Genomic DNA, 26,088 nt, shown 5'->3' with positions numbered 1-26,088 from the left:
AGGAAGCACTGGAGAGGGAACGGCGGAGAAGCTGAGGGAGGGAAGGCAAGAAACCCATAATTTGTTGAGTTGACTTGAGGAAGTTCAGTCTCTCCCTGGTGCTTCTAAAATCCCATTTCCTATTTCCATGCAAGGCCTGGATTCCCTGGCCCACGTGTGGGATCTCACACGTGGAAGTTTGGGAAGCTCAGGGCTCAAGAACTGATTGTAAAATAGGAGATTCTTTTCCACCATCATTACCTGAAACAAATGCAAGTGAGCCCCTGCTCACAGAAAACAAATCATTTCTTTTTCCAGCTGGGAAATAGGAGGAATATTTATCCTCCTCCTGTATCCTCAGCTCTGTAAAATCCAAATGAAGATACAATTCCTGCACTGGAAAGTTGAAAATTTAAGGCTGTTCCTGTAAATAGGAGAAGATTGAATCGCTGACGTTGCTCAAGAGGCTCAAGGGTCTTGCAGGATTCTGGACTCCAAGCTGAGGAAATTCGAGGAATAAACTTGGGTTGGTTTGTTTTCTGCAGGAGGGAGTAAATATTCCAAGAGGGGATGAATGGGGAAGTGGTCTTGGCTGGAAGAACTGGACAGGGATGGAAGCAAAAGGAAAAAGAGACTGACATGGCTGGAATGCTGCATCCAACAGCAGCAGGACATGGAGCAAATCCAGAGGAGGCCCTGGAGCTGCTCCCAGGGCTGGAGCCCCTCTGCTCTGTACCAGCCTGGGAGAGCTGGGGGTGCTCACCTGGAGAGGAGAAGCTCCAGGGAGAGCTGAGAGCCCCTTGCAGGGCCTAAAGGTGCTCCAGGAGAGCTGCAGAGGGACTGGGGCCAAGGCATGGAGGGCCAGGAGGCAGGGAATGGCTTCCCAGTGCCAGAGGGCAGGGCTGGATGGGAGATTGGGAATTGGGAATTGCTGGCTGGGAGGGTGGGCAGGGGCTGGGATGGAATTCCCAGAGCAGCTGGGGCTGCCCCTGGATCCCTGGCAGTGCCCAAGGCCAGGCTGGACATTGGGGCTGGAGCAGCCTGGGACAGTGGGAGGTGTCCCTGGACACTGGATGATGTTTAAGGTCCCTTCCAACCCAAACCATTCCAGGATTCCATGGTTTGCTGCAGGATTTTGGGTGGGTTTTCAGTCCAGTCCAACCCCCACCTCACTGAACTGGATCCTTGGAAGAGCTGCTGATCTTCAGCTTGAGGATCCAGCCAGCTGCTCCATGGGAAGTGCTTCCTAAAAAGCTTTGGAATGCAAGGCTCCCTGAATCTCAATTACTCACCCTGAGCTGCTTCATTCAGTCCATCCTATTCAATCAACAAATCCCTTGGCCACAAGGGACACTTTGGGCTCTTCCGTGGCTCCAAACTGGGACAAAATCCCATTTTCTGTGCAGGCAAAGGGCTCTGAGGAGGAACCTGCTCAGGGAAAAGGGCTCTGGAAGTAGAAGGCAATGAAAATTAATCAGGAGAAATGTTAATTTGAGAGTTTTATTGTCTTGTCAAAACCCAAATCTTCACTCACTTCTTACCCCTTCAGCTGGTTCTCAATAATTATTCTCATTTTTGCTGATGACTCCTCGCTAGGTTGTTTAAATCCACTTTCAAATCAAATAATTGTGACTCAGCCACATTTTATTTCAAAAAAACCACCCCCAACTCTGAGCTGGTTTTCACTCCCAATTTCCCTCTGAACATTTCACAAAATCCCTTTTGTAAATAATTCACCAGTCCCACAACACAGACAATATTATCAGAAGCCCTGGTGCTTCCACACCTCAATTAAATCCATAATATAGGAGGGGAAGGAAGTGAGAAATTAATGGAAGATACAATCCTGTGGTTGGTAGGAAAAAAATCTCCACCATTTCCCAGCTGAGAGTGCCCAGGGAAATAATTTCTGCCTTTGGGAAATAGAGAAATTCCTTTTTAATAAAGTTATAAATAAATAACTTTTTTTTTTTCTTTTTTGGTCCTTTTGGAGAGTTAATCAGAAATGGATTCAGCAATAATATTTGATAGATTTTGCTTTGTTGAAGAGAAAGAGATGAAAAGCAGGGTGAGAAAGAGTCAGCGTGACAAAAATCGGGATACAAGTGACCATCAGGAGTTGGTGCTTTTCCGTCCAGCTGGGATTGGAGGCAGGACAGCTTTGGAGTGGGAGCCTGGCTGGGTTTGGAGCTGAGGCTCAGCAGAAGAACCCAACTTGGCCTTGCTGGATTTCCTCTGGAGGTTCTCACCAGGTGCTTCAGCACCTGCAGGAATCATGGAGAAGGGAAGAGGGTTTAGTCCGATAAAAAGTCAAAATTTACCACAGATTTCCAGTGGTTTTGGGGGAATATCTCGACCTCATCCATGTGGGTGAGGAACTTTTTGCCTCAGCAGTCACTGGGGGTTTTGATATAAATTTGGAATGCTGGAGTGGGAATTAATTAATTAATTTGGAATGTTAGATGGGGCTTGGAGCAACCTGGGATAGTGGAAATTGTCCCTACCCATGGCAGGAGGTGGCACTGGATGATTTTTAAGGTCCCTCCCAACCCAAACCATCCTGGTTCTGTAATTCCATGAAAATCACTCCAACCTTTCGATGTGTCCACTCCTTTTCCAGCTCCTCCTGGCTCCTGGTGCTCAGCTTTGGTGTCTCTGGGGAGGCGAATTGGAGAAAGGGGAACCTGAGTCCACAGACTTTCAGCAAGAACTGCATCAGCTGGGACAAAAATGTGGCCCTTGTAAGTCCCAAATTCCCTGGAGCAGAGGGGGGAAAAGATTCCTGGTTGAGAACAGGAATAAAAAAGGAGATGGATCACGTCTGACAGAGTTATTTGGTGGTGCAGGCACACAGCTCAGCTGAGAGAGTGGGAAATAAATCCCCATCCCACAGAGCCTGTTCCCAATCCTCCAAGAACTTCTGGAGTTTGCAAAGACAACAACCACACCTCTCAATTTTCATTTGATTCATTTGATTTCATTTGGTTTAATTTGATTTCATTTGATTACTGATTTCATGAAGCAGGGGCAATGAAGAGGTTCAGCAGCTCCAGGTGGGAGATGAGGACTGGAGCTCCCCTGTTTCCAAACCTGTGGAGCAGCACTGCAGGAAAGGATTCCGAGTAAAAAAGAAGAGGAATTGCTGGAATTGTGTTTCCGGTGTTCCCAGTGCCAACATAAACCTGGAGTAGCCAGTGAGTAGTGCCCTGGGTGCTACTCTGAGCTGTTGTATCTTGAAAATCCAAAGCCAAAACCTGAGTGCTCGGAGGCCCTGCCAGGGATAACGACCACGCCAGAGCTTGCTCTGATAAAAGCTTCCCATTTCCATCCAGATATCATCAATTTATTCCAAGAAAAAGCAAGGAAAAGGCCTGGATTGATATTGGATTTCTCTGGCAACGCTTCTGACACTCCAGAATGTCTCTGGTCTAGGTGAGAGAGGCCAGCTCAGAGATTTAGGAGTTATAAATGTATAGATTTATCAGTCTGGGAGGGAGTTCAGTGATTATCCGCCCTGACCCTATCCATGGTGCAGAAATCCAAGCGAATTCCATCCCTGTCCTTGCAAGGAGCATTTTAGCTCGTGGGAATGAATTCCAGAGGGAAGAAGTGTTTCAGTGGTGGCAGAATAAATCCATACCCCAGGAAGAAGGGATCAGGAACAGTGGGATAAAAGTCTGGTACTTCCATGAGAAACAGGGAATTTTTTGTTGCCAGAGGTAGTGTGGAAGTCTTTGAGAATTTTGTCACTGGGAGAGGAATATTTTATCAAGGGAAAGGAATATTTCATCCCACAGGACTTCACAGTGTCAAAATCCAGCATCCAGCAGCGTTCAGCCCAAGTATTCCCTGCCCTTCTCCTGGGCTGTCCCTTCTCTGAGGGCAGAAGGTCAGGAAAACTGTGGGAGATCATGAGTTTGGATAATGTGTGTTCAGTCCTGCCCTGAAAACCTCAGCACAGAGAATTATTAGAGGTGAAGCATCCAAAATTTGAAGTTTTCCCTTTACTAAAATTTCCCCATCAGAAACGTGGGAAAGAAATGAAAAATGGGAAGAAGGAAAAAAAAAGAAAAAAAAGGGAAGGGAAAAGGGAAGGGGAAAAGGAAAAAGATAAGAAAGAGAAAAGAAAGAGAAAAGAAAGAGAAAAGAAAGAGAAAAGAAAGAGAAAAGAAAGAGAAAAGAAAGAGAAAAGAAAGAGAAAAGAAAGAGAAAAGAAAGAGAAAAGAAAGAGAAAAGAAAGAGAAAAGAAAGAGAAAAGAAAGAGAAAAGAAAGAGAAAAGAAAGAGAAAAGAAAGAGAAAAGAAAGAGAAAAGAAAGAGAAAAGAAAGAGAAAAGAAAGAGAAAAGAAAGAGAAAAGAAAAAGAAAGAGAAAAGAAAGAGAAAAGAAAGAGAAAAGAAAGAGAAAAGAAAGAGAAAAGAAAGGAAAGGAAGAGAAAGGAAGAGAAGGGAAAAATAAAAAGAAAAAACATAAATGAAATAAAAAGAAATAAAAAAAAGAAAAAGGGAAAAGAAGAGAGAAAGGAAGAGAGAAAGGAAGAGAGAAAGGAAGAGAGAAAGGAAGAGAGAAAGGAAGAGAGAAAGGAAGAGAGAAAGGAAGAGAGAAAGGAAGAGAGAAAGGAAGAGAGAAAGGAAGAGAGAAAGGAAGAGAGAAAGGAAAGGAAAGGAAAAGGAGTAATAAAAAACCCCTTTACAGGCAAAAGTGAGCAGTGCAATAGAGCAGACAGGGCCCTAAAGAATTTATCACTTACTTTAAAGGACAGTTGTAGGATATTTTGCCCTGCAGGGATAAATTGGTTAAACCTGGGAGTGAAAATGAATGGAAGCTCAGGCCAAAAAAATCCACATTTCCATCTGTGGGAGAGCTCAAAAATCTCTGGAAACTGGTGTGGAATCAGGAAAAAACAGATTACCATGGGTTACTTCCAAGGAGAAGACCAGAGCTGTGGTCTTAGCAGTGAAATTAGAAACTGTCCTGCTGAAAGCTGCAGGTCAGAGGGGAGATGTCCAACCAAAACCTTGATTAAATTTAATTAGATTTCTTTTAATTGCAGAGCAGAAGCAACAGAACAACAGCAGGACCCGATTCCAAGAAGTGGGAATGACCTGAGCAATGGTGATGCTGTTCCCACACAGCTGAAGGTGTCTATTTTTTTACATAAAAATTGCCAGATTGGAGAAGCAATGCAAAAAATTTGGGGTTGGATTTGGTAATCTTGGAGGTGTTTTCCAGCCGTAATGATTTTATGGTTGGATTAATCCCTGATGTTGGAAAATGTCATTTCCTTCATTGGATATACCTGGAGCTCAACATGTTCGGCTTGATGGCTTTTTTTAATTTACTCTTTCTTCCATCCCAAGTGTTGGAAGCATAAAATTGGAGAGAAAGAAGAAGAAAAGATTAAACCACTTCAATATTTTTTAAAAAAATCCTTACAGGCTGGACCGGAATATTTCAGAAATGGGGGATTTTTCTCCCCAACATTTCAGCTGCTTCTCCAGAAGAGCATTTCCATCAATCACACCTTTAATCCAATTTTTTCCCTGAATTTTCTGTATTTCCTTTATGAATTTGCAGCAAGGCCCAGGAAATGACTCAGATGAGCAGTTTGCTTTTCTTTCTGCCCTCACGGTTGTTTCTCCTCTCTGTTATTAAGGGTGCTAAATGCAAACACTGCTCGAGTCACAACACCCAAATGTGCTGCGGTGGAAATCCAGATTTCATCCCATCTGCCACGGGGGAGACCTCTCCAACTTCACACTTCCAGGTCCTGCCTCTCGCTGAGGGCAGACGATGCAGAATCCCTCAGCAGCTCATTCCACACCCAATTCCACTCAGGAGCTGCCTCTGCTCCCCCCTCAGCACAAATTCTTGGGATAAATAGATCTGCAGAGGCCTCCAGCTCCAGCCTTTTTCCAGGGTGTTAATTAAGCACTTGGAATTACAGTGGCAGGTTGTACATCCCATCCAGGGAAGTGGCTGGGATTTAAAAGGAATTCTGAGGGGTTTTCTCAGCAAGGTGAGCTAAAGAGTTCTGCTTCGAGATGAAGGGAATGAGTTGAGATCTTATAAAGATGTTGAGCCTCTCTCATGTGGTTTAATGTGGAAAGCACCTCATTATTTCATGGGATTATTATTCCATGGTGGTTTTTAAAGGATGTGAGAATATGTCGGTGAAAATCCACGGGATGGTGTGTTTAGATAGAGCAGGAATGGTGCCTTGGTTTGGATGGAATGAGAACAAGGAATCAGGACTGGGATTGAGCCCCTAATCCAATTCTTCCCTGTGAGGGTGAGGAGGGGCTGGGCTGGAATTCCCAGAGCAGCTGGGGCTGCCCCTGGATCCCTGGCAGTGCCCAAGGCCAGGCTGGACATTGGGGCTTGGAGCAGCCTGGGACAGTGGAAGTGTCCATGCCCACGGAACTGGATGGGCTTTAAGGTCTTTCCAACCCAAACTGTTCTAGAATTCCATGGAATTCCACTTTACCAACAGCCCCAGGGCACAGAGTGCAGCTGATTCTGAGATGAAGCTTTCAGATGAGCTTTGTGGTCATTCCAAAGAGCCTGGCTGAAGACACAGCCCTAATTCCTGCTGTGGGAGTGCGATCTGGCCTGCTCTGCTTGCCTAGGCCGTGCCATCAGGGCATGAGGTGACAGCAGATGGCCAAGAGAGGGGGGAAAATGGGATTATCCAGGAAAAAAGGCCAAAGTGTCCCTGGTCACAGCCAGAGCTCAGATCTCCTCCTGGAACAGGAGCAGCAGAAGAAGCCATGGACTCCTTGTGAGGGGCGATGACAGAGCCACAGACTCACTTGGGAGCTGAAGGCCTAAAACCAGTGAAGATGTCTCTTCAAATCTTCTCCTCTCTACAAGGAGAGAGGATTTGAGGAGGAAACATCTTCAAATGTTGAAATGACACAGGAGGTGTCCCCTGTTTGGCTGTGGAGCAAATAACTGAGGGTGGTCATCACCCAGGGGCAGAGAGGCTGCAAAAGACACGAGGCTGAGGGGGTGAGGAAGGTAAAGGCAACACAGAGCTCAGCACCTGGTGGAATTTAAAGACAGGAATTTCCAGATCATGATAACACCCAAATGCCACTCAGCAGGAACTGTGGTAAATTCATTTTAAAACTAATTTATCACTCAAATTAATCACTCAAAACCAATTTTATCACTCAAATTCTGGTTTTCTATGCCTGGACCAAGTTTCTTTCAGCATCTTTTTCCCTTCAAATATCCCCTGGAAAGAAAGATCTTGAAAATCCCTTCCTGTGGGTGTGAATTATGGCAAAAAGAAACCATTCCTATCCATAACTTTAGTTTTCATGCTGCAGCACCACGTGTTTCATCAGGCTGCTGATGGTTTAGGATTAACCTTCATCCCACCCTGAACTGAGCTCACCTGGTCTCTGGCGTAGTCAGGTGCAGGTTCTGGTCCTGGAGGACATTCCTGGCATCTGAGGACAGAAGTGGCCTTGGTTTCAGGAGCTGCTGATGGGAACTCTTGGATTCAGCATCCAAATCCCTGAAATGATCCAAAAACGAAAGTTCTGGTCACACATAGAAAACAAAGCAACTTGTTCAGAGAGAGAGATATTTTTATTTAACACACCCCAAATAATGTGAGATTAATCCCACCCCTTGTGGATAACGCCCAAGGTGAGGAGTTTGTTTTAGAACAACTAAAAACCAAAATTCTGGCAAATTTGCGTGGACACTGCCTCATTCCCAGACTCAAACCAGAGTTAAACTCAAGAGAAGCACCACTGAGGGTGTCAAAATGAGAGAAGCCCTTAATGAAATGCTGAGCCAAAAGAGATCTTCGAGGTCTTTTCCCCACCTTAATGATGCCCTATATCTGTGATTCTGAAAAATTAAATTAATTAAAACCACGCAGGCAATCCACTGAAATCAGTCAGAGCAAACCAGCGAACACTGCCCGGCAATGAGACATCAAAATGACTTTAATTACACCTGCACACAGCCAGAGGCAAAGAATAAAGAAGCCAAGCTTGCAGCTTCAATTTGGATTTAAGGATCTAAATGTATGCAAATAACCCTGCAGGGTTGCCATAAATAAAAGAAGTTGGATTCTTGTGTGACACAGCCTCAGATTTTCTGCCAGACTCAGGGAAACTGAGCAATCCATTCCTGTTTGGATTCAAATGTGTAATGAGGAGATTCATCTTTTAATATGTCCTGATGCACGAGAAAGGCAAAGTTTTAAGTACTTTAGGAACTTACTTGCTATTTTTGGCAGCAGTTTTAGATATTTCGTAGGATTTTGATTTATTTTTGATTGGAATAGGGTTTTATGGCCTCTACCAGTTCTGGTCACAGCCAGGTATGTCCCAGCATGATTCCAGCACAAATGGGTTTTCAGGGAGGGAGGAAATTTGATTTGGGTGAAGAAAATCCTCTATTTATTTGGGAAAACCTGACCTGCAGCTCCATCCATTCATCCCAAGGCTGCTGGCACTGGAGCCAAGGAAGGGCAGGGGGGGGTGAGCCAGCACTGCCACTGATGAAATACTAAAATTACTGAATTCTTTCTCATTTCATGACCAAAAAATGCCTGGATTTAAAAAAAAAAAAAAAAAAAATCTGCTTTGCACTGATAGCTCTTTTCAAGCAGAGGAATCAGGATCCAAATCCTCAAATAAAACACTGCTCAGAACACTGATACAGATAAAATCTGGCCCAACACCTAAAAGAATCTTCCATTGTGGAAACTTTTAGCTGACCAAAATGGTATTTCTGTGTGCTAAAAATACACAGACTCCTTGACCTGTAGAATTCATGAGTTTGGTCTTTTGAAATGATAATCTCCTTTTTAACAGTACTTGGTTTGTGTTGCTTCAGGTCTCCTGCAAAGCCCTCGGAGTGAAGTTTTCTGGTATTTCCCCCAAATAATTTGAAATTAATCAGCTTTAATCAACTTAATTCTCTTCATCTGCCCCACGGAATGGTTTGGGTGGGAAGGGACCTTAAAAAGCATCTTGTCCCATGGGCAGGGACACCTTCCCCCATCCCAGGGTGCTCCAAACCCTGTCCAACCTGGCCTTGGACACTGCCAGGGATGGTTCCATAATTCCATATCCAGAGAAAGATCCAGCAAATCCTAGGGGAGTTTTCCAAGGTGAAACCTCTCTCTGAAACTTGACTTAAATCTGATTTAATTCTACTTAATTCTTGATTTGATTTAAACAAAAACACTCCAAAGCACAGCCAGGCACCAACGACGGATGTGGCTCCCTGATTTTCTGCTAATTCCTGCTGCATTCCAGGATTCAGATTCTCCCTCAGAATTCCAAGTATTTTATAACATTCCTGTTCACGGTGCCTCTGGACACAATTCCTGCAGGGAATGAGAGTTGTCTGCTCTTGCCTCCCATTCCCACCTGTCCCTCAGGGCCGGATTTCCTCAGGAAATGCTGATTTGGGCTGACAGGATTTTCTCTCACCTGCCCCAGAGCTTAACTCCAAAATCAGCTTCCCAGGAATGAAAATTGTGGAATAAAGGGAGCAAAAAGCAATGACTTAAAGCAAACTGAGATGAGGAGTTCATGTTGCAAACCAAACCCCAAACCTCCAGCAAAAGAAAATACTGATTGCCATTTTTATTTTCTCATTTCAAAATGATCTAAAATGGATTTATCAACTACTTAAAAACCCATTTCTTTAAGTAAAGATTTACAAAATGCATCTGCCTATAAGCTTGAACCACTGGTTTTCTAAAGACAGTTGAATTCTGGAGTGTTTTTAATTTTCTTTTGATTTTCAGACTGAATCTCCAGACTCTGCCATTGGAATAATTCTCACCAACACACCTGGCATGTGGAACTGGTGACTGCAATGAGCTGAACTTTTCTATTCCTTCTGCTGTTTTAAATTCCACCACTGCGAGTTCCTCCATGGCAGGTAGGAAAAGAGTTTGGATTAGGAAGGTTTACACCAGGGGAAGGCAGGAGAGCCACCAAAGATCAATGAAAGAAGATCTCTTGAGATTTATAGAGTTTTGACCCATTTTTGCAGGCCTCTGACCATGAGGAAGAAGAGAAAGAGAGGCTGTCAGGATAAAATATTTTTAAAAATTTTTAAAAATTTAAAAATATTTTAAAAAATAATAAAAAAAAAAAGAAATTAAGAAGTGGAATCAGCTTTAGAAATCCTCTTTAAACAGAGATATCCACTGCAGCAAAAAACCTCGTGTTGAGCACTGCTGTGGCCTTCCACCACTAATTATTAGTGCTAAAAAACCACAGCAGACACCGTGAGCTGCCAGAAAAATGCTCCTTTTTTCTTCTCTCAGAGAAACTTGCAATAATGTCATCATTTTAGACAAGTTACTACATTTTCAGTGTTCATTTGGGGATTGCTGCACTCCCAAAAGCCATGGGGTTGTGATTTATTCGTTAGGACTGGATTGAAAAAGGAGAGTTCTCTGTGAGATTTGCAACCCCTGACAGTTTCTGATCACTCATCCCTCAGAGCAGTGGGGAAGACACCCTAAAGAGGCATTTTTGAGTGCATTCCAAAGGAATTTAGCTGGAATTATTCCAGGTTACCTGTGGGAAAGAGCCTGACGTGCTGCAGAACAACGTCTTTGGAGAGAGGCTTCTTCCTGGGGAAGAAAAATGACCAACTTTACACAGCAATTTAAAATTATTTGTGGGGATTGAAATAGCTGGGATCCTCCTTTCCCTTGCTAGGATTCCAGAGGGTTTGCATTTAGATATCCTGGGAAAACAGCAGAGCTGGATTAGAACGAACGAGGTGCTGGGTGGGGTTTGCTCATCTACATAAATCACAAAGTTTGGTCTGAAATATTTTTGGCTTGGAATGATGAAGATTTTCATCTCCAGCGAAGCTTAATTTGTTCATAGGAATCCAAAAATGTCCACAAGTCCCTGACAGGAGGGAGCAGCCGGGGGGGTCGGGCTCTGCTCCCAGGGAACAGGGACAGGAGAGAGGGAACGGCCTCAGGCTGGGCCAGGGGAGGCTCAGGGTGGATTTTAGGGAAAATTTCTTCATGGAAAAGTCTGTCAAACATTGGAACAGCTTCCCATGGCGGTGGTGGAGTCACCAAACCTGGAAATGTTGGAAAAATGTGAGGATGTGGCACTTGGGGGCCATGGTTTAGTGGTGACCATGAACTCGATGATCTTGGAGGTCTTTCCAACCTTAATTCAGTGAAAGAAGGAATTACCTGGAGCAAGTTTGAGTGAGTTCAAATGACTTTGCACAATGAGATCTCAGCAGAGTGGGAAATGTGCAGTTTGAAGGGTGTGTTAATTACCGTGGGCTGTAGGACGATGCAATTTGTCAGGTCAGACAAACCCAGCACCACGGTGAGCTGAAAAAATGCAAATTACAGAGGAACCTTATTAAATCCTGCTTTGTTATCAGCTGATAGGCACTGATAATTATCAGTTTAATGGCTACATCGTGGCTGCAGCAGAGGTATTTTGTCATGGTCTGAGACAGAGCCCAGTTAAGCTGCTCAGTGTTCACGTTAGAATCGTGAATTCCTTCACTGTTTATCCCAAGTTAGGCTCTGCTCAGATGCTCACCGAGCTTGGTTTGAATTTCATTTTCTTTTGTTAAATACAGCATTGTGACCTTTATTTATTTCCCCCCCCCCCCCCCCCGGGTGGATTACAGGTGTAGAACCTTTCTGTCCTTACCTTTTATAATTAATTACAGCCAGAGAAAATTAGGGCAGGGCTGGGCTGCTCACAAGGGAGGAGGCTGCAAGGAATCAGGTTCTTATTTTGCTCATGGATAATTCACACGAATTTCTTCTTCCTTTTTTAATTTCAGCTCTCCAGGAAGGGAGGGGAGTGTGGTTACTGCAGTGCCAGGACATTACTGAGGTGACAAAATCATTTACGGTCCCAAATGTAACAGCTGAGCCAAAATTTGGCTTTAAGGCTGCAGATTCTATTTTGCTCATTCAGTATGGTCTAAGAGGCATCTGGGTTTCCCCTGGAATGTTGACACTTCAGCTGACACTGGAAAGCTTTTGGAAAAAGAGAATGAAAACTCAGAGCAGTAAATAACACAAAGGTATTCCTGGAAAAGGAGAATAATAAGAAAAAGAGCTTTGTGGCCACAAAATGAATGAAACCTGAGGTAAATGATGGCCTCCTCCACCCTAAACCACTTCTCCTCGCTTTCACAAAATGTAAACTTTGGAAATAAAAGTTAAAAATAATAGGAATTGTTGGGGTAGGAGTGATGGCAGAGTGTCACCAAGGCAGGAAATATTTCGGCTTCTCCCTCACCTTAAACTGACAAAGTTTGGATGAAAATGAACAATGCTGCTGGCAGTTTGTGAATTTTGCACTTGAAAAGAGGGATTTCATCTCAGAAAACCGAAAGGTGGGAGTTTCCCTGTTTGTATCACCCATTCCTCAGTCATAACTTTTCCCACACCATTTTTAAAGCCTGGCAAAGAGGGGGGCAGGGGCTGTTCCTCCATCCCCAGCACGGATTTGAAACATCAGAGGAGTTATAAATCCACAGGGAAAGAAGGGAATTGCCCAGCAAGTGGTGCCTGCCAAGCCATCCCTCATCGTAATGACATCATCACCCTGCAATGGAACACAGTTTACAGCTTTCATTTTTCTTTTCCTCTTTCTGCTGTTGTTGTCCTCAAAAAGGAGCATCAGCCACATCTGCCTGCAAGGAGAGGGGATGGCCTGGAGGAAAGGACTATTTAGGAGCAGAGGAAAAAAAGGAAGAGGGAGGAAGCTGGAGTTTCCAGAGATTATTTGAAATCCTTGTTGATTGAAACAGCAAAAGCAGGTGAAAAAATGTCCTTAAATTTGATCCCTGGCAGTTATTGCTGGAATAAAACTGGGAAGGCCTCGGCTGGATGAGTTTTCCACTGCCATGGGATGGCATTCATAGGGAATCCTCGTGCTCCTATGAACTGCATCCAGCTATTCCCATGGAATAGGACAACTCCATGTCGTTGTGGAGAACCAAGAGATGAAATTCAGCTCCTTCCACCAGTACACGAGTGGATGAAATCCATTAGGATCAATGGATTTATTCTGGTGTAAAACTGAGCTGAAAATACAAGTTGTGTTCTTCTCTGAGTTTAGCTGCCTCAATCCCAAGGAAATGGAGTGATAGGACAAAGGGGGATGGCCTTAAGCTGAAAGAGGGAAGGCTTGGATGGGATATTGGGAAGGAATTCTTCCCTGTGAGGGTGGGGAGGCCCTGGTGAGGCCTGGTGTGGACCCTCCATCCTGGGAAGTGTCCAAAGCCAGGCTGGACAGGGCTTGGAGCAGCCTGGGATAGTGGAAGGTGTCCCTGCCCATGGCAGGCACTGGATGATCTTTAAGGTCCCTTCCCACCCAGACCATTCCATGATTCTGGGGACCTGGGAAATATTGCTGAAATCAAAGTGGGACGGAGAACAGGGGTCAAACAGGAGAAAGAAAGGTTTGGCTACAACTCCTCATTTCTAAGTTCCAGGAACTGCTCCTTACCATGGAGCCTGGGGGTGCATTCAGCACGTCCAGGAGGTCTCTGGGATAGTGTTTGGCAGAAGGCTCCAAGAAGTCACCGACTGATGGAGACCAAGTGGGTGCAGGAATTCTTCTGCCAGGGGACAACTTTTGCTCAGGGAAGAGCTTAGTTCTGGAACCTGGGGTGGAAAAGACAATCCTCAGTAAAAATATTCGGAACACAAGCAGGAAGGAACAGTCATTTTCCATCCCTGGAAGTGTCCAAGGTCAGCTTGGATGGGGCTTGGAGCACCTTGGGATAAGTGGAAGGTGGCCCTGCCCATGGCGCTCCACACAACTTAGTTTTTAAAACCAAAATGATTTCGAGTTATTCAAATTATTTCAAATTTGGGGGAAAAAAAAAATTCCATAAACTGGGATATATCCTGTCTATAAAATCATATCTAAATATGAAATGAAGCCATAGAAATAATCTTATAAACAGTGCTACTTGTCCTTCTTCCCGCTGAGGCCTCTGGCACCAGTTTTCCAGGGAAATTGTGGATTCCCCATCCCTGGAAGTGCCCAAGGCCAGGTTGGAGCAACCTGGGATAGTGGAAGGTGTCAGGGTTGGAACTGAATGTGCTTTTAATTCCCTCCCAACCCAGATCATTCCATGATTTTAAGTTTCAAATCACTGAATCCCATGGATAAAAGCTGCCAATGCAAGTACAAAACATTATCAGCTCCAAAACCTGCTCTACTTCTGCTATTAAAAGTTTTTTAAAATAACTTCTATTTTCTAGAAAATCTATTTTCTTGCAGTATTTTTTTCACTCTGTACACCAGCAAAAGATCTTGCCCAGCAGTTCATTAAAAAAGAAAAAAAAGAATTATAAACCTCTCACAATCTCCCACAACCAGTCTTCCCCCTGCTCCAACCTCACTAAAAACGTCCCTGTTAAAGACAACCTTGGGGCGAGTTTTATAAAATAAATTATTTCCCACAGTCCACGAGAAGAGAGGATCTCTAGAAATAGGATAGTTACACTTATTTAAACACCTATAAATGGGGCTCTAAATGAATTTAACAGTGTGCAGTAAATTTAAAAGTTACTTTATGAGCAGAATTACCAAAATCTTGCAGTGTTAATGACATTTCTGTAGGGAGAAGTCACTCACTGAAAGAACTCAGAGCAGCTGAGGAATAAAAAGTCCTTTAGAGGAGCTTCAGATACTTAAATCTATCTTCAAAAATACCAGGATTATATAAAAACCTTTTCTTTTTAATCCTCCTCCTTTTTTCTCTTTTCCTGGTCATCTCTGTAGGGTTTGGTGGGGTTTTGTTGCCTTCGAGACAAAACATCCCCAGAGTTTTTTAAGGCAGGAAAATACAATATGATAGCAAATAAGGCAAGGAAATCATCTTTTTCACCTCAGATAAAACATGGGAGTTGTGGAAATTAAAATAAAATCTACCTAATTTAAGGCTAAATAAGATTTTTCAGAAAAGTCCTCACTGCTGAAGCTCTGAGAAGCCACAACATGTGCAGGAGCTTTTCCTGTGTCCACTGGGAAATTAATATTATTAATTCTTCCAGGATACAAAATTACTTGAAATTATGAACTGATGAATATTGCAACATCCTTTATTAAAATTTTCAGACATTTTTCCCTTTTTTCAGCTACTTTTATTTGCAGCCTTCCTGAGCCACACAGGCTGTGGATATTGGCTGTGTGGTCCTTAGGAAAATGATTCTCCACCCTGTTCCAATGGATCTGAAATGGAACCAACATCCATAAACCATGGGAATCCTGGAGTCAAAGGGAAGAGTTCATAGGAATGAGTTGCTTTTTAATTCATCTTGCACATCCTCTTTTTACCATAATGTCTTTTTGTTTGGTTTCTTTTGTTTTTTTCCAGTAAAGTTCTCCCTCCCTTTCCCTCCTGGAGCTGATTCTATGGCTCTAGGATCAGGGAATTGATCTGTCTGAAAGTTTTGGGGAGTTTTGGGGTTTGTTTTTGCTGTGTTAATGTGGGAATCCATATGGGGAGGGTCTGAGGGCGCTTGGTGTGTTCGGTCTGGAGAGGAGGAGGCTGAGGGGAGACTCATCGGGGTCTCTCCAACCTCTGCTCCCTGTGACAGGGACAGGAAATGGCTGGAGCTGTGCCAGGAGAGGTTTAGGCTGGATTTTAGGACAGGTTCTTCCCTCAGAGGATGGTGGGGCACTGAATGGGCGCATTCCCAAGGCTGCTCCAGGAGTGTTTGGACACCGCTCCCAGAGATGCACAGGCTGGGATTGTTGGGGTGTGTGTGAAGGGACAGGAGTTGGACTGGATGATCCTTGTGGGTCCAACTCAGGAATTCCATGAAATTTTGGGTGGAACCATTCCCTGACCCAAGTTACACACAACTGCACAAGCAGGAATGAGAACAAGCACTGGGATCAGCTGGAAGTGGCCACGAGGCTCCAGCCTCAGCCATTCCGGCGCTAAAAGGCTTCTTTTAAACACACCACAGATCGTTTGGGATCAGTGGCTCACCCCAAAAGCACTTGGAGTGGATTTTTAAGTTGTCTTCTCATCTTCCTATCCTGGTTTTCCTGCTTATCCTGGGGAAAAGAGTCAAGTGAAGTCCTGGTGCCATCCCAGTTTCTTGTTGCTCAAGTTTGGGAGGCACAAAGTTCAGCCATGGGCACCCCTCACTCAGGATTTATCTGGAATGGGGGATTCAGAACCTAAAATCATCCTCAGAGGAGTAAGGAATTCCATGCAGAGCCCAAATCCATCCTCAGAGGAGTCAGGAACTCCATGCAGAGCCCAAATCCATTCTCAGGAGGGTCAGGCACTCACTCTTTTCATATTATTGCCTCAGGGCACCCTCAGGGATGTAAAGCACTTGGGAAGATCTCCATGACAGATCCAGATTGCAGCGAGGAATCAGCCTGGGAGAGCCACTGCAGAGAAGCTCGAGGAGGTTTCAGGTCTCCCAGGCTGCATCATTTACAGATTTCAACTCTTTTAACAACAAATAGGAATATTCTGCTGATAAAACCAGTAGTTGCCAGCCACAGTACCTGCCCTGCTGTTGATGTCCTGAGTGCTGTCAAAAATTCCAGGTGGCTTCAAGCCCAGGTTGACCTCCACAAGGAGGCTCAGCTCTGCGAATGCCTCATCCAGCTCATCTGCACAGAGGGAAATGCATTTCATGGCACAGAGAGAAAAGAAACGGAATAAAACCCAACTTTCCGTCAGCGCAAAGACACAAATCACACGAGTTTGACACAGCAATACATTTTTAACTTGTCCAGCTCGTCTCTTGGAGAGAAAAAACCTTCACCTTCATAGCCAGCACATTCAAGAAAAGCTCAAGTTCAGGCTCTGCACTCACCTAAATCTTTTCCTATCGGCTTCTTTCATTAGGGCCATATTTAAATTGTGAGCTCTGTATGCCACGAGGACAAACTTGCACTATCTCACACCACAGCGCTCTGTGAACCCCCAAAAATCACCTCTACACACTGTGATTTGTGAGAATGAACTAGAGAAGGATTCTTGTCTACCACCTGCCATCTTCAGCTCCTAATTATCCCAAAGGAAATCCCATCCAGCAATTAACTCACCCGTGTTGATGACTGCATCGAAGTATCCAGGGAAATCCTGGTTTATCTGGAGGTACATGTCCACTCTGGACACTGCCTCTTCAATCTCTGGCCTGCTGAACAATCCTGTCCTCCTCAGATGTTGCTCATATTTTCCTTTGTCCTTTGGTACCAACAGGATGTACTTGGGTTTAAAGTAGGTTTTTTTCAAGCTACGAACACCCTTGAAAACGGAGCAGAAAAACAAGGGGTTCTCGTGAAACTGAGCGTTTGTTGAACTTGCAGCTGAGTTTTTTCTCTGTGTTTATCCCGAATTATTGGTTGGAAGTTGCTCTGCAGGCATTGGTGGCTCCAAGAGCCAAGGGGAAGCACTGCAAACGTTTAATCCAACACGGAAGTGAGGGTCAGACTCGTAGCAGCCTCTCTCACTCCAAGTGTAGGCTCAGCAAGATTTTAACTTTTAAAATTGGTGTCAGTCTCTTTTATGAGCCCGACATACTCTAGATTAAAGGCAACGAACAGCTCTAAATTTTCAGTCTCAGCCCACGGCCCACAATTAAAATTCCTTTTAATAGTGCTAAATCACTTTTGTTACGAGCCCTGCAGCAGATAATGGACTCGGCACCTTCTACCCCCACCCATAACTCACCATTATTGTTTCTCAGAGCCCTCAGCGATACAAAACTCTGCATAATTCCTGTGTGATCTAAAAACTTCCGTGACAAAGGGGTTTTAGCTGCCTGTCCACGAGAGCAGCTTTGGTAATTCCCAGGAAAAGTTACGGTCGGTGCCTGTAGAGCCGGGTTAAGCTCCTCATGAATAAACACCACGTTCCATTAAGTTCCTTCTCCTAAATTATTTGATAACACATCTGCTTGGGTGAAGAATTGACAGCTTGAAAAGGCACCCCAGTCCATCATATTTAATCTCCTATTTTTCTTGCCTTGTAAATTTAAGGGCTGCCTGGCAAGACAACGAACACACCCTGTGCCTATCAGTGGAGACCGAGGGTGATTCACAGTTCTGTCAAAACTGAGGGGAAAAAGGAGATGGAGCTACCCAGAGATGAAGTTATTAATTTGCTCTTTAATATCAGCTGAGCCACAGGCACTTAAAAGCTGCATTGCAGCACTAAATTGTTGCTCATTTGAGCAAGGAGCTGCTGTTGTGTGGTTTGTACATTTACGTGCAAGCCAGCGGATGTGCAGGGATTTATTTTGGGTCCAAACTCCTCGTGAGCGCCAAGGTACTCAGCTGAAAATCGGGGTTTTTTTGATCACCAGTTTCCCAAACAAAATTATCGTCCTGTCATTCATGACATTTAGTGTCAGGTTTTGATCAGGGTGCTCAGCTTAGGGATCCTGTGTTAGCACTGCAGTCTCCTGCGTTTCTTTTTATCCCTGTTGTTTCAGTCAGTGCCACATTCCAGGCACTCTGTGGAGTCTCCCATTTTGGAATCTGCCCCGGCTAGAGCTCATTTTGAAGGAATAATTTGGATGGAAACGCAGCAAGTCTTTCCTTTTTGTCACCTCACCTCACTAGTAAAGGTTGATCTAAGAGAATGAGGAGCATGATTAGAAAATTAGCTAAAACCTTCAGCTTTTGGGGTTCCAAGAGATGGGTTTTGACACTTTGTAGCTCAGTTTCCTAGCATGGCCCAGATTCTGAGATTCTTCCACTGGTGCATGTGCACCTGAGAAATCTCAGCGAGGGAAAAGCACCCCCTCAAAAAAATTGCGTTTTTTAATAGTTCTGCCCCAAATATCACCTCAGAGCTGCACAAACCCTCTGTGGCTTCATCAACAAAGGTGAAACAGGTTTTTAGGGGTGGGACTGGTCCTGCTGTAGGGTGGAGATGGGTGGGAAGCTCATGGCTGGAAAGCTGAGGGTGCTGGAATGGGAAGTGCTGGGGGTGCTGTGGGGAGATGAGGCTGCTGAAGGTTGAAAAAAATAGGCCAGAAATTTAAAACTGAGAAAAAAAATAAACCAACAGAGGGACCCTTCTGACTAAACCAAGGTTGGAAAAGCCCTCTAAGATCATTCCCCCAGCACTGCCAAGGCCACCACTGCCCCACATCCCCAAGTGCCACATCCTTGAGTTTCTTGAACACTTCCAGGGATGGGGACTCCACCACTGCCTGTTCCAATCCTTTACCACCCTTTCCAGGGAAAATTTTTCTCAATATCCAACCTGAGCCTCCCATGGAACAACCTGAGGCTGTTCCCTCTCGCCCTGTCCCACATCCCATGAAGAAATGGTCACGCACAGGTGATCCTCACCTCTATTTCCAAGTGGACGCAGGTAGCCAGCCCCTCCCTGGCAATGGATTCCACGGTGTCTCTTCCCAGTCCATAGCAGTGGCCACTGTATTTGTAGGTTGCCAGGAACTTTCCCTGAAATTCAGAACAAGGATAATGCCAAAGGAAATGTTTCCAGGGAAACAACTTCCTTAAATGAGTGAATCACTCTGGATTTCTTTGTTTTCTCTCCCTACGAAGTTTCTTCCCATTTAAATCAGCGTTACTGAGGGCAGCAAGAGCCCAAAATTAACAGAGAAGGGCACCCAGGGCTGGGCTTGTTCATGGGTAATCAAATTCCAGGATCCTGAGAACAAAGTGCTGACAACATTCCTGGGTTATTCCTTCCCACTGCAAAGGAAAATCCAAAGCCAGGGGCATCCTTCTGGTGATTTTACACCAAACCATGTAAAAAATAGGAGATTCCAAGGGGCAGGCCATGGGAAACAGGAGATTCCATGGAAAAGGAAGGACTGCAACACATCTGGCAAGGAGAATGTGGAATTGGCTGAGGCATTTCGAAGTTCAAACCTGAAAACTGCAGCCCTGGAGAGATGGAAGCAGATTATTTTATAATAATTATAAAAATTATTATAAAGCTTTTAAAATGAAACCCCTTGATTATTGCTATCATTAAGGGCCAGATCAGTTGTTTCAGATTCTGCTGGCTCCCCCCTTTGTATAAATACAAATAATGGGCTCTGCTGTGGCTTTTCAAGGCAAGGTTTTATTGCAGGCAGCAAAAGGCATCAAAAAGAGCAGCTGGAGGCAGAAAACCTCCAGAGAAACTCCACTCCTTTAGGGGGGGATTTGCTCAATTTCCAAGGAGTTCCCTACAAGGTTGCTGGAAAATGTTGAGAAAATAAAACCAAGAAATGCCCCACTATATTTGTGTCTGAAAATGAATTTGTTTCTACATGATACTATTATTTAAATATTCCCCACTGACCATTTTCCCCATTTATTGGTTTCTAGAAACTCATTTATGGCAGAAAACACAGCACAAATACACAAAGAAATTTGTGCTTTCTGTCTGTGAACTTAACACAACTGTGAGTGAATAAACATTCACACCCAGGCACAAGCTTAATATAAAACCTAAAATAAATCAGACCTGGACAGAGAAGTTGAGTTCATTGTGGGAGCAGGAAATAGCTACAAGGAGAGCAGTCAGGTACTTACTCCTTTCACCATTTTGTCAAATTCTTCTTGAGAAATGAAATAATAATCAAGTCTGTTTTCTTCCCCAAAGTAAGCTGTCCTGGTGGTGTGGCAGGGCCTGGGAGATTGATGGGATAATAAAGAAATAACCTGTTTTCAATCACAGCAGCAGCTATGGACTAGGAATGGGAAGGGAAAGCAGGGAAACTATAAATAATTGTGTTTTAAGGAGCAAAGAAATACGAGAAATATAAAAAGGTGCAAATCACACCCCTAAAATGCTGCAGATTTGAAAGATTAACCCAGAAATACACCAAAAAAAAAAGTTAAATGTAAGGTGATATTTTGGCTATAAATCCCCCCCAGCCCGGGATGGCCTGAACTGAAGCTGTCACAGCAGCCTGGAACTGAGAAATGATGAATCCATTTTTTTCCCACTTCTGTCAGCTTGGGGATGATATAAAGTCCAATCCTAAATGTGGAAAAGGAGAGGGGGAGTTGGGCTGAACTGTGAGGTTAAGAAAGAGCTCTAAAGTCCAATTTTTAAACACACCCCCAATGGGAAGGGGAGAAACAATCCTGGAACCGAGGGGATGAGTGGGATAAAAGGCAGGGAAAGTAAATCCCTGCTATCCCACAAGGATAAACCTCAGCTACCTGAGCTCCCCACCAGGATAAAACACGAAAAACCCACCACAAAAAACCCCCAACCAACCCAAAAAACCAGGTGAGTTAATGCAGGCAGCAATTTGAGACTGAAGTATTCAGCGGCTGTTTGGAAATCCGATTTTTCTCCTCGTTTGGTGCCATTTCTGCTCATTTATTCCAGGGAGCTGGGCTGGAAACCATTGAGGAATTCAGTGACAGCGTCAGAGGGTGGCACTTTTTCCTCAGCAAATGAGAGCAGCGAGTTGCACAGGGGCTCTGTGAAATTCCCCCTGGTTCTTTCCGAGGTAACACAAACACACCGAGCTTTAAAGGTCACTGCTGAGCACGAGCCAGATGGTTGGAGGGGCCAATTTCACTTCGTTTCTTGCAACACTTGCATACATTTCAACCCCCTTTTTAATTGCAAGGCCATGTTTACATTCAAACTGCCAGGGTACCTTGCATGAAATCCATTTTTAATGAGCAGAATGTTTGAAATTTCGAAGTGCGAGCCATAAAATCGCTGAAATCTCCCCCCCCCACCCCTCCGAACAATTAAAATACAACTTTGCTTTATGGTTGCAATTTTCTGCTCTGTTAAGATTCTGTCTCTCTTTTATTTATTTATTTTTTTCCTTCCCCTCACGCATGGAAGTTGTAGGAAATAAAACACACAATACAAAAGCAGTGCTTTAAAAAAAAATTCCCTCACGGAGTGTTTGGAAAATTTCAATTGGTGCTGAATTTATTTTGTCATTTCCAAAGTGGCCTTTCAAAGCAGAGGGAAGAAAGGGATTTTTTTCCAAAGAAAGGGAAAAAAGGGATTTTTACAGACACATAACAGGTCTTTCCTTAAGAAAAGAAAATGAATGGGTGAATTCAATTAAAAAATGCAATAAAAATAAAGTGCAATTAAAAAATGGAGAATTAAGGGAACACAGAGCAGTGCTGGCTCTATGGGACCTTTGGAAATCAGGAACTGGGAAAAACGGGATGGATGGGTTGAAGGAACATCTTGCAAACCTAAAATCAGGTATCAGATGGTGGGGATTGAACTGAGCCAGCCAGAACTTCCTTTGGAAAGGAAGAGTTTCTCTCCCCTAAATTCCCAGGGAGCACCAAGGATCCTAATCCAGGCCTTTCCAACAGAGAGGATTTGTCCTCCCAGCACGTGGTGGGGTATGAAAGGTGCTCAGATAGAAGAGCTCAATGAAAAGAGCACTAAATACCCCATTTTTGGTTTTTTGTGGGGTATTTTTTGGGGTTTTTTTGATGGTCTTTCTTGTTTGGTTTGGTTTTTTTGGTTTTTTTTTCAGGATTTTTGGGGTTTTTTGGTTTTTGTTGGAATTTTTTTTTTTTTTTTTTTTTTTTTGTTGTTGTTTTGGCTTTTTGAGGCTTTTTATGGTTTTCGGTTTCTGTTTCGTTGGGTTTTTTTGGTTCTTTTTTGTTTGTTTGTTGTTGGTTTGGTTTTTGTTTCTGTTTTTGTTTCTATTTTCTGTTCACCATTGAAAAGGATTTTATAATTTCAATAGCTTTTCTCTCACTGATGACTTCAGGCAGTCAAGCCTTGGGAAGAGAGAAAACGCAGCAAAATGAGCATTTATTGGTTGTTTTTACCTTCTTTTTTTAAAAAAACCCCACAAACCAAACCAGCAGCAATTCCAGCCTTCGTCCCCTGGTGGTTTTTTTTTAATTTAGGGAGCAGAACTTACCCAAATCTGAAGAAATTCTTGAATTGTCTGCAGATCTTGAGAGAAAGTTCCCTCTTCCCACAGACCAGAGGGCCCAGCAACACCAGCATGGGGTAGGGATCATCAGCAGCAGGTAAAGTGCTACAAGAAAGGAAAACCAGAGGGCATGAAATCACCTAAAAATCAAATTTCAGCAACTTTTTATAAACCTTTACAGAGATTTTATCACCACTTCAACTCATCTCCTGTTGTTCACAGTGTAGGCAAAACTCAGGGCTGGGTTTGAGGTGCTCTAAACGTAAAAACAGCACGAAAATCTGCATTAAAGGCCTCTTTTGCAGAAGGAATAATGCCATTTTTACTCCAATCTCTCTGATCTCCAGCCTTTCTTAAAGGGCTGGGATTTGCTGAGGAGTTTTCCAGAGATGGGAATCTTTGAATGAGCAGGATAACTGGAATAAACCTGGACTCAATCCTACAGATTTTGCCACTCTCCTGCACAACCTCGCTGACTTCCACGTCCCATGCCAGGTGAAAGTGTAAAAATTCTTCAATCCAACACAAAAAACCCCACTCAGATCCTTAAAACTCCACCAAACACAAATAAAACCCCAATGAAAGGACCCAAAGCGCTGCAAAAATACAAATCTCTCCATTTTCTCCACGCTGAACTGAGGATTAGATCCTCGGATTTTCCACTTCCAGCTGTAAATAAGGAGAATGAAGAGGATTCCTGCACTTCTGAGTATCCAGCAATTTATTTAGGCAGCTAAAAATAGAATTGTGGGCGCTCAGGTCAATTTTAAGATTATGCCACTTGGAAATAGGTCATAAATAACTGAAATCATTCCAAACTCAGTGATTTTTAATTAATTAATAATTTTAACTAAATTTGAAGTGGAAGAAAACTGCCTCTTTGTCCATTTAATGGGATTTAAAACAGACACCTGAAAAGAGAATACATTTCTTTCACCATTCCTCTCACAAATAACTCATTCTGTAAGAAGTAAGGACAACATTCCCATACAGAGAGGAAAAGAATTCCCAAGTCATGGCTTTCCTCCTATTTTAGGAGCAGCAAAGCAGCTCTGTTACCCAGCAGGCCACATGGACATAATTAGCACAAAAAGCTCATCAGCACAATGCCTTAAAATCCTGCAGAAGGTAAAAACACATTTTAAAAAATCTAAAAAAATAAATGCATTTTAGAAATTAGAAAAAAATAAAAGAACCATTTCAGAGGTGGGAAGAAAGCTGAAGTGAGTAGGGTTCAAAATTGATCAGGATCTTGCAGAAAGGGTTTTTTTCCTGCTCAAGTTCATTCCCTTTGGGAATAATCATGGCAGGGCAGGGCTGGGAAGGCAGAACCTTTGTTCACCACATAAAATCATGGAATGGGTTGGGTTGGAAGGGAATTCAAAGCCCATCTCCTTCCGAACCTTCACAACACCTTCCGCCATCCCAGGTTGCTCCAAGCCCTGTCCAGCCTGGCCTTGGACACTTCCAGGGATGGGGAATTCTCTGGGAATCCTGTGCCAGGGCCTCCTCAGTCCTTATAATAAGGAATTTTCTCCTTCTCCCTGCACAGAAGCTGTTACAGGCTTGGAAAATGCAGAATTCCTCTGGCATCTTTCCTTCCACGAGGAAGTGTTCCACCCAATAATGTCCCAATAAATCATCATCCCTCGACAAGATCATGCTCAAAATTCAAATCCCCTTGAATAAATTCCCACTGCTCGAATTCCCCAGGTCCTCAAATTCCTCGGATTTACGATTTCATCAGGAGATCAGGGAGAACATTCCCATAATCCTGTCTTCCATGATATCATCACTTCTTGGTTCTCAAAACTAAAAGTTTGGGGGTTCCTAGAGCTTGAAAGAAGATTCTGGAAAAGAGTTTTGGGTTCGTTTTCAACTTTCTTTCTCTTTGTGGGCATTGCTGTGAGAAATTAATAAATTTTAAGGCCAAAAGGGACTATTCTGATGATCTGAATCATCCTCCCCTCATCCCGCTGGCGACAGGAATTCCTCAAGTCAGTTCCTGTTTCCAGCCTCATACCTGGGGATCCATTCAATCATATTTTAATTAAAGACCTTCCACTTGTGGAGAACTCTTGGCAAATTGTTCCAATGCTTAATTATTTTAATTGTCAAAAAGAATCACGCTCTGGTTCTTCTCTGAATGGATTCACCCTCGACAGGCTCCAAAAATCCTCCTGTCCTGGCCCAACAGCCTGGAGAAGCCTCTGCTATTAAATTGTAGCTGTTGTCACTCTGAGCAACATTTTCAAATGTCACCTGCATTTCTGGGAGGGGAAAATACCCATAATATTCACTGGTGTGTTACGACATAATTAAAGAGAAAATCACAAAGAGACAGAGACAGAGAAGTAAAGAATTGGAAATTCAATGTTTTGTGCCTGCAGGCCAGGCAACAGTAGAACCTTTTGCTTTGTTTTTGGGTTTTGTTTGGGATAATAAAGATATCACTAAGCCAGAATTAATTATCACCTCCTGGAGAAAGAGAGATGCAAATGAACTCCCCCAATCTGGTTCCAAAAAAAAAAAAGCATTTTAGGGGTAGAAAAGGCACTAATGCATCATCATTAGGGAGATTTCATTAATGACTCTTGAGTGCTTTCCAGCTGAGCACGGGCCAGTGTTGGAAGCATCGTTAAGGATTTTTGGGGCAGTCCCACAAAGGCTGGGCTGATGTTTTTGTGTTTGTGTGCACAGCTCCTCTGGCACGAGGCAGAATTCCTCCTTTCCAGCAACAAGGACACACATCCAACATCCACTGAGCAAATATTTAAACACAGCCCTGGAAAAAATCCATGCCTTTAGGGTTTGTTTGGTTTTTGTTAAAGAAAAATAAGCCAGTTTTGTGTTTTATTTTAAGGAATCTCCGCCCTTGCAAAAATAAATAAATTAATCTTTGGGGTTTTGTTTTTAATAGGCTGTTAAGGATTCCCAGAGCTGTCGTCACCACTGGAAAGGCTCCTGGTTTTTTGTGGATGATCCCAGAAAACAGAGTCACAATAAAAAATACACATTTCTGAGTTACTAAATCCTGGATCTTCAATCAAGTTACTGAGTTCTGAATTCATTCAGCACCAGAGCGGGGTGTGGGGCACAAAGGTTGATCTCAGTGCCCACTGCAGCCAACACAGTAATAATCCACATATATTTATAGTGTATTCCATCAAGGAATTTTCCAAGATTTCCTCAAATATCTCAACACAACTGCAGA

General features: G+C 43.5%; 1 protein-coding gene across 1 annotated transcript in view; it reads right to left on the bottom strand.

Moving 5' to 3' along the window:
* Window positions 1-2,091: 2,091 nt before the first annotated feature.
* The window catches only part of LRGUK (leucine rich repeats and guanylate kinase domain containing), a gene marked incomplete at both ends in the record, with an annotated part of 39,840 nt that continues 15,843 nt past the window's right edge, over window positions 2,092-26,088 (bottom strand). Inside the window, 10 exons of the mRNA XM_082280380.1 lie at window positions 2,092-2,243; window positions 2,573-2,634; window positions 7,380-7,502; window positions 10,546-10,601; window positions 13,480-13,637; window positions 16,516-16,623; window positions 17,062-17,263; window positions 19,321-19,434; window positions 20,521-20,617; window positions 22,860-22,979. Of these exons, the coding sequence (XP_082136506.1) occupies window positions 2,092-2,243; window positions 2,573-2,634; window positions 7,380-7,502; window positions 10,546-10,601; window positions 13,480-13,637; window positions 16,516-16,623; window positions 17,062-17,263; window positions 19,321-19,434; window positions 20,521-20,617; window positions 22,860-22,979 (1,192 nt within the window). The remainder of the gene's footprint in view (window positions 2,244-2,572; window positions 2,635-7,379; window positions 7,503-10,545; window positions 10,602-13,479; window positions 13,638-16,515; window positions 16,624-17,061; window positions 17,264-19,320; window positions 19,435-20,520; window positions 20,618-22,859; window positions 22,980-26,088) is intronic.

The sequence above is a fragment of the Coloeus monedula genome, assembly GCF_965178545.1.
Source record: "Coloeus monedula genome assembly, chromosome: 4".
Lineage (NCBI taxonomy): Eukaryota > Metazoa > Chordata > Aves > Passeriformes > Corvidae > Coloeus > Coloeus monedula.
The sequence above is the reverse complement of the archived record's forward strand: the minus strand, read 5'-3'. Positions and strand labels throughout refer to the sequence as shown.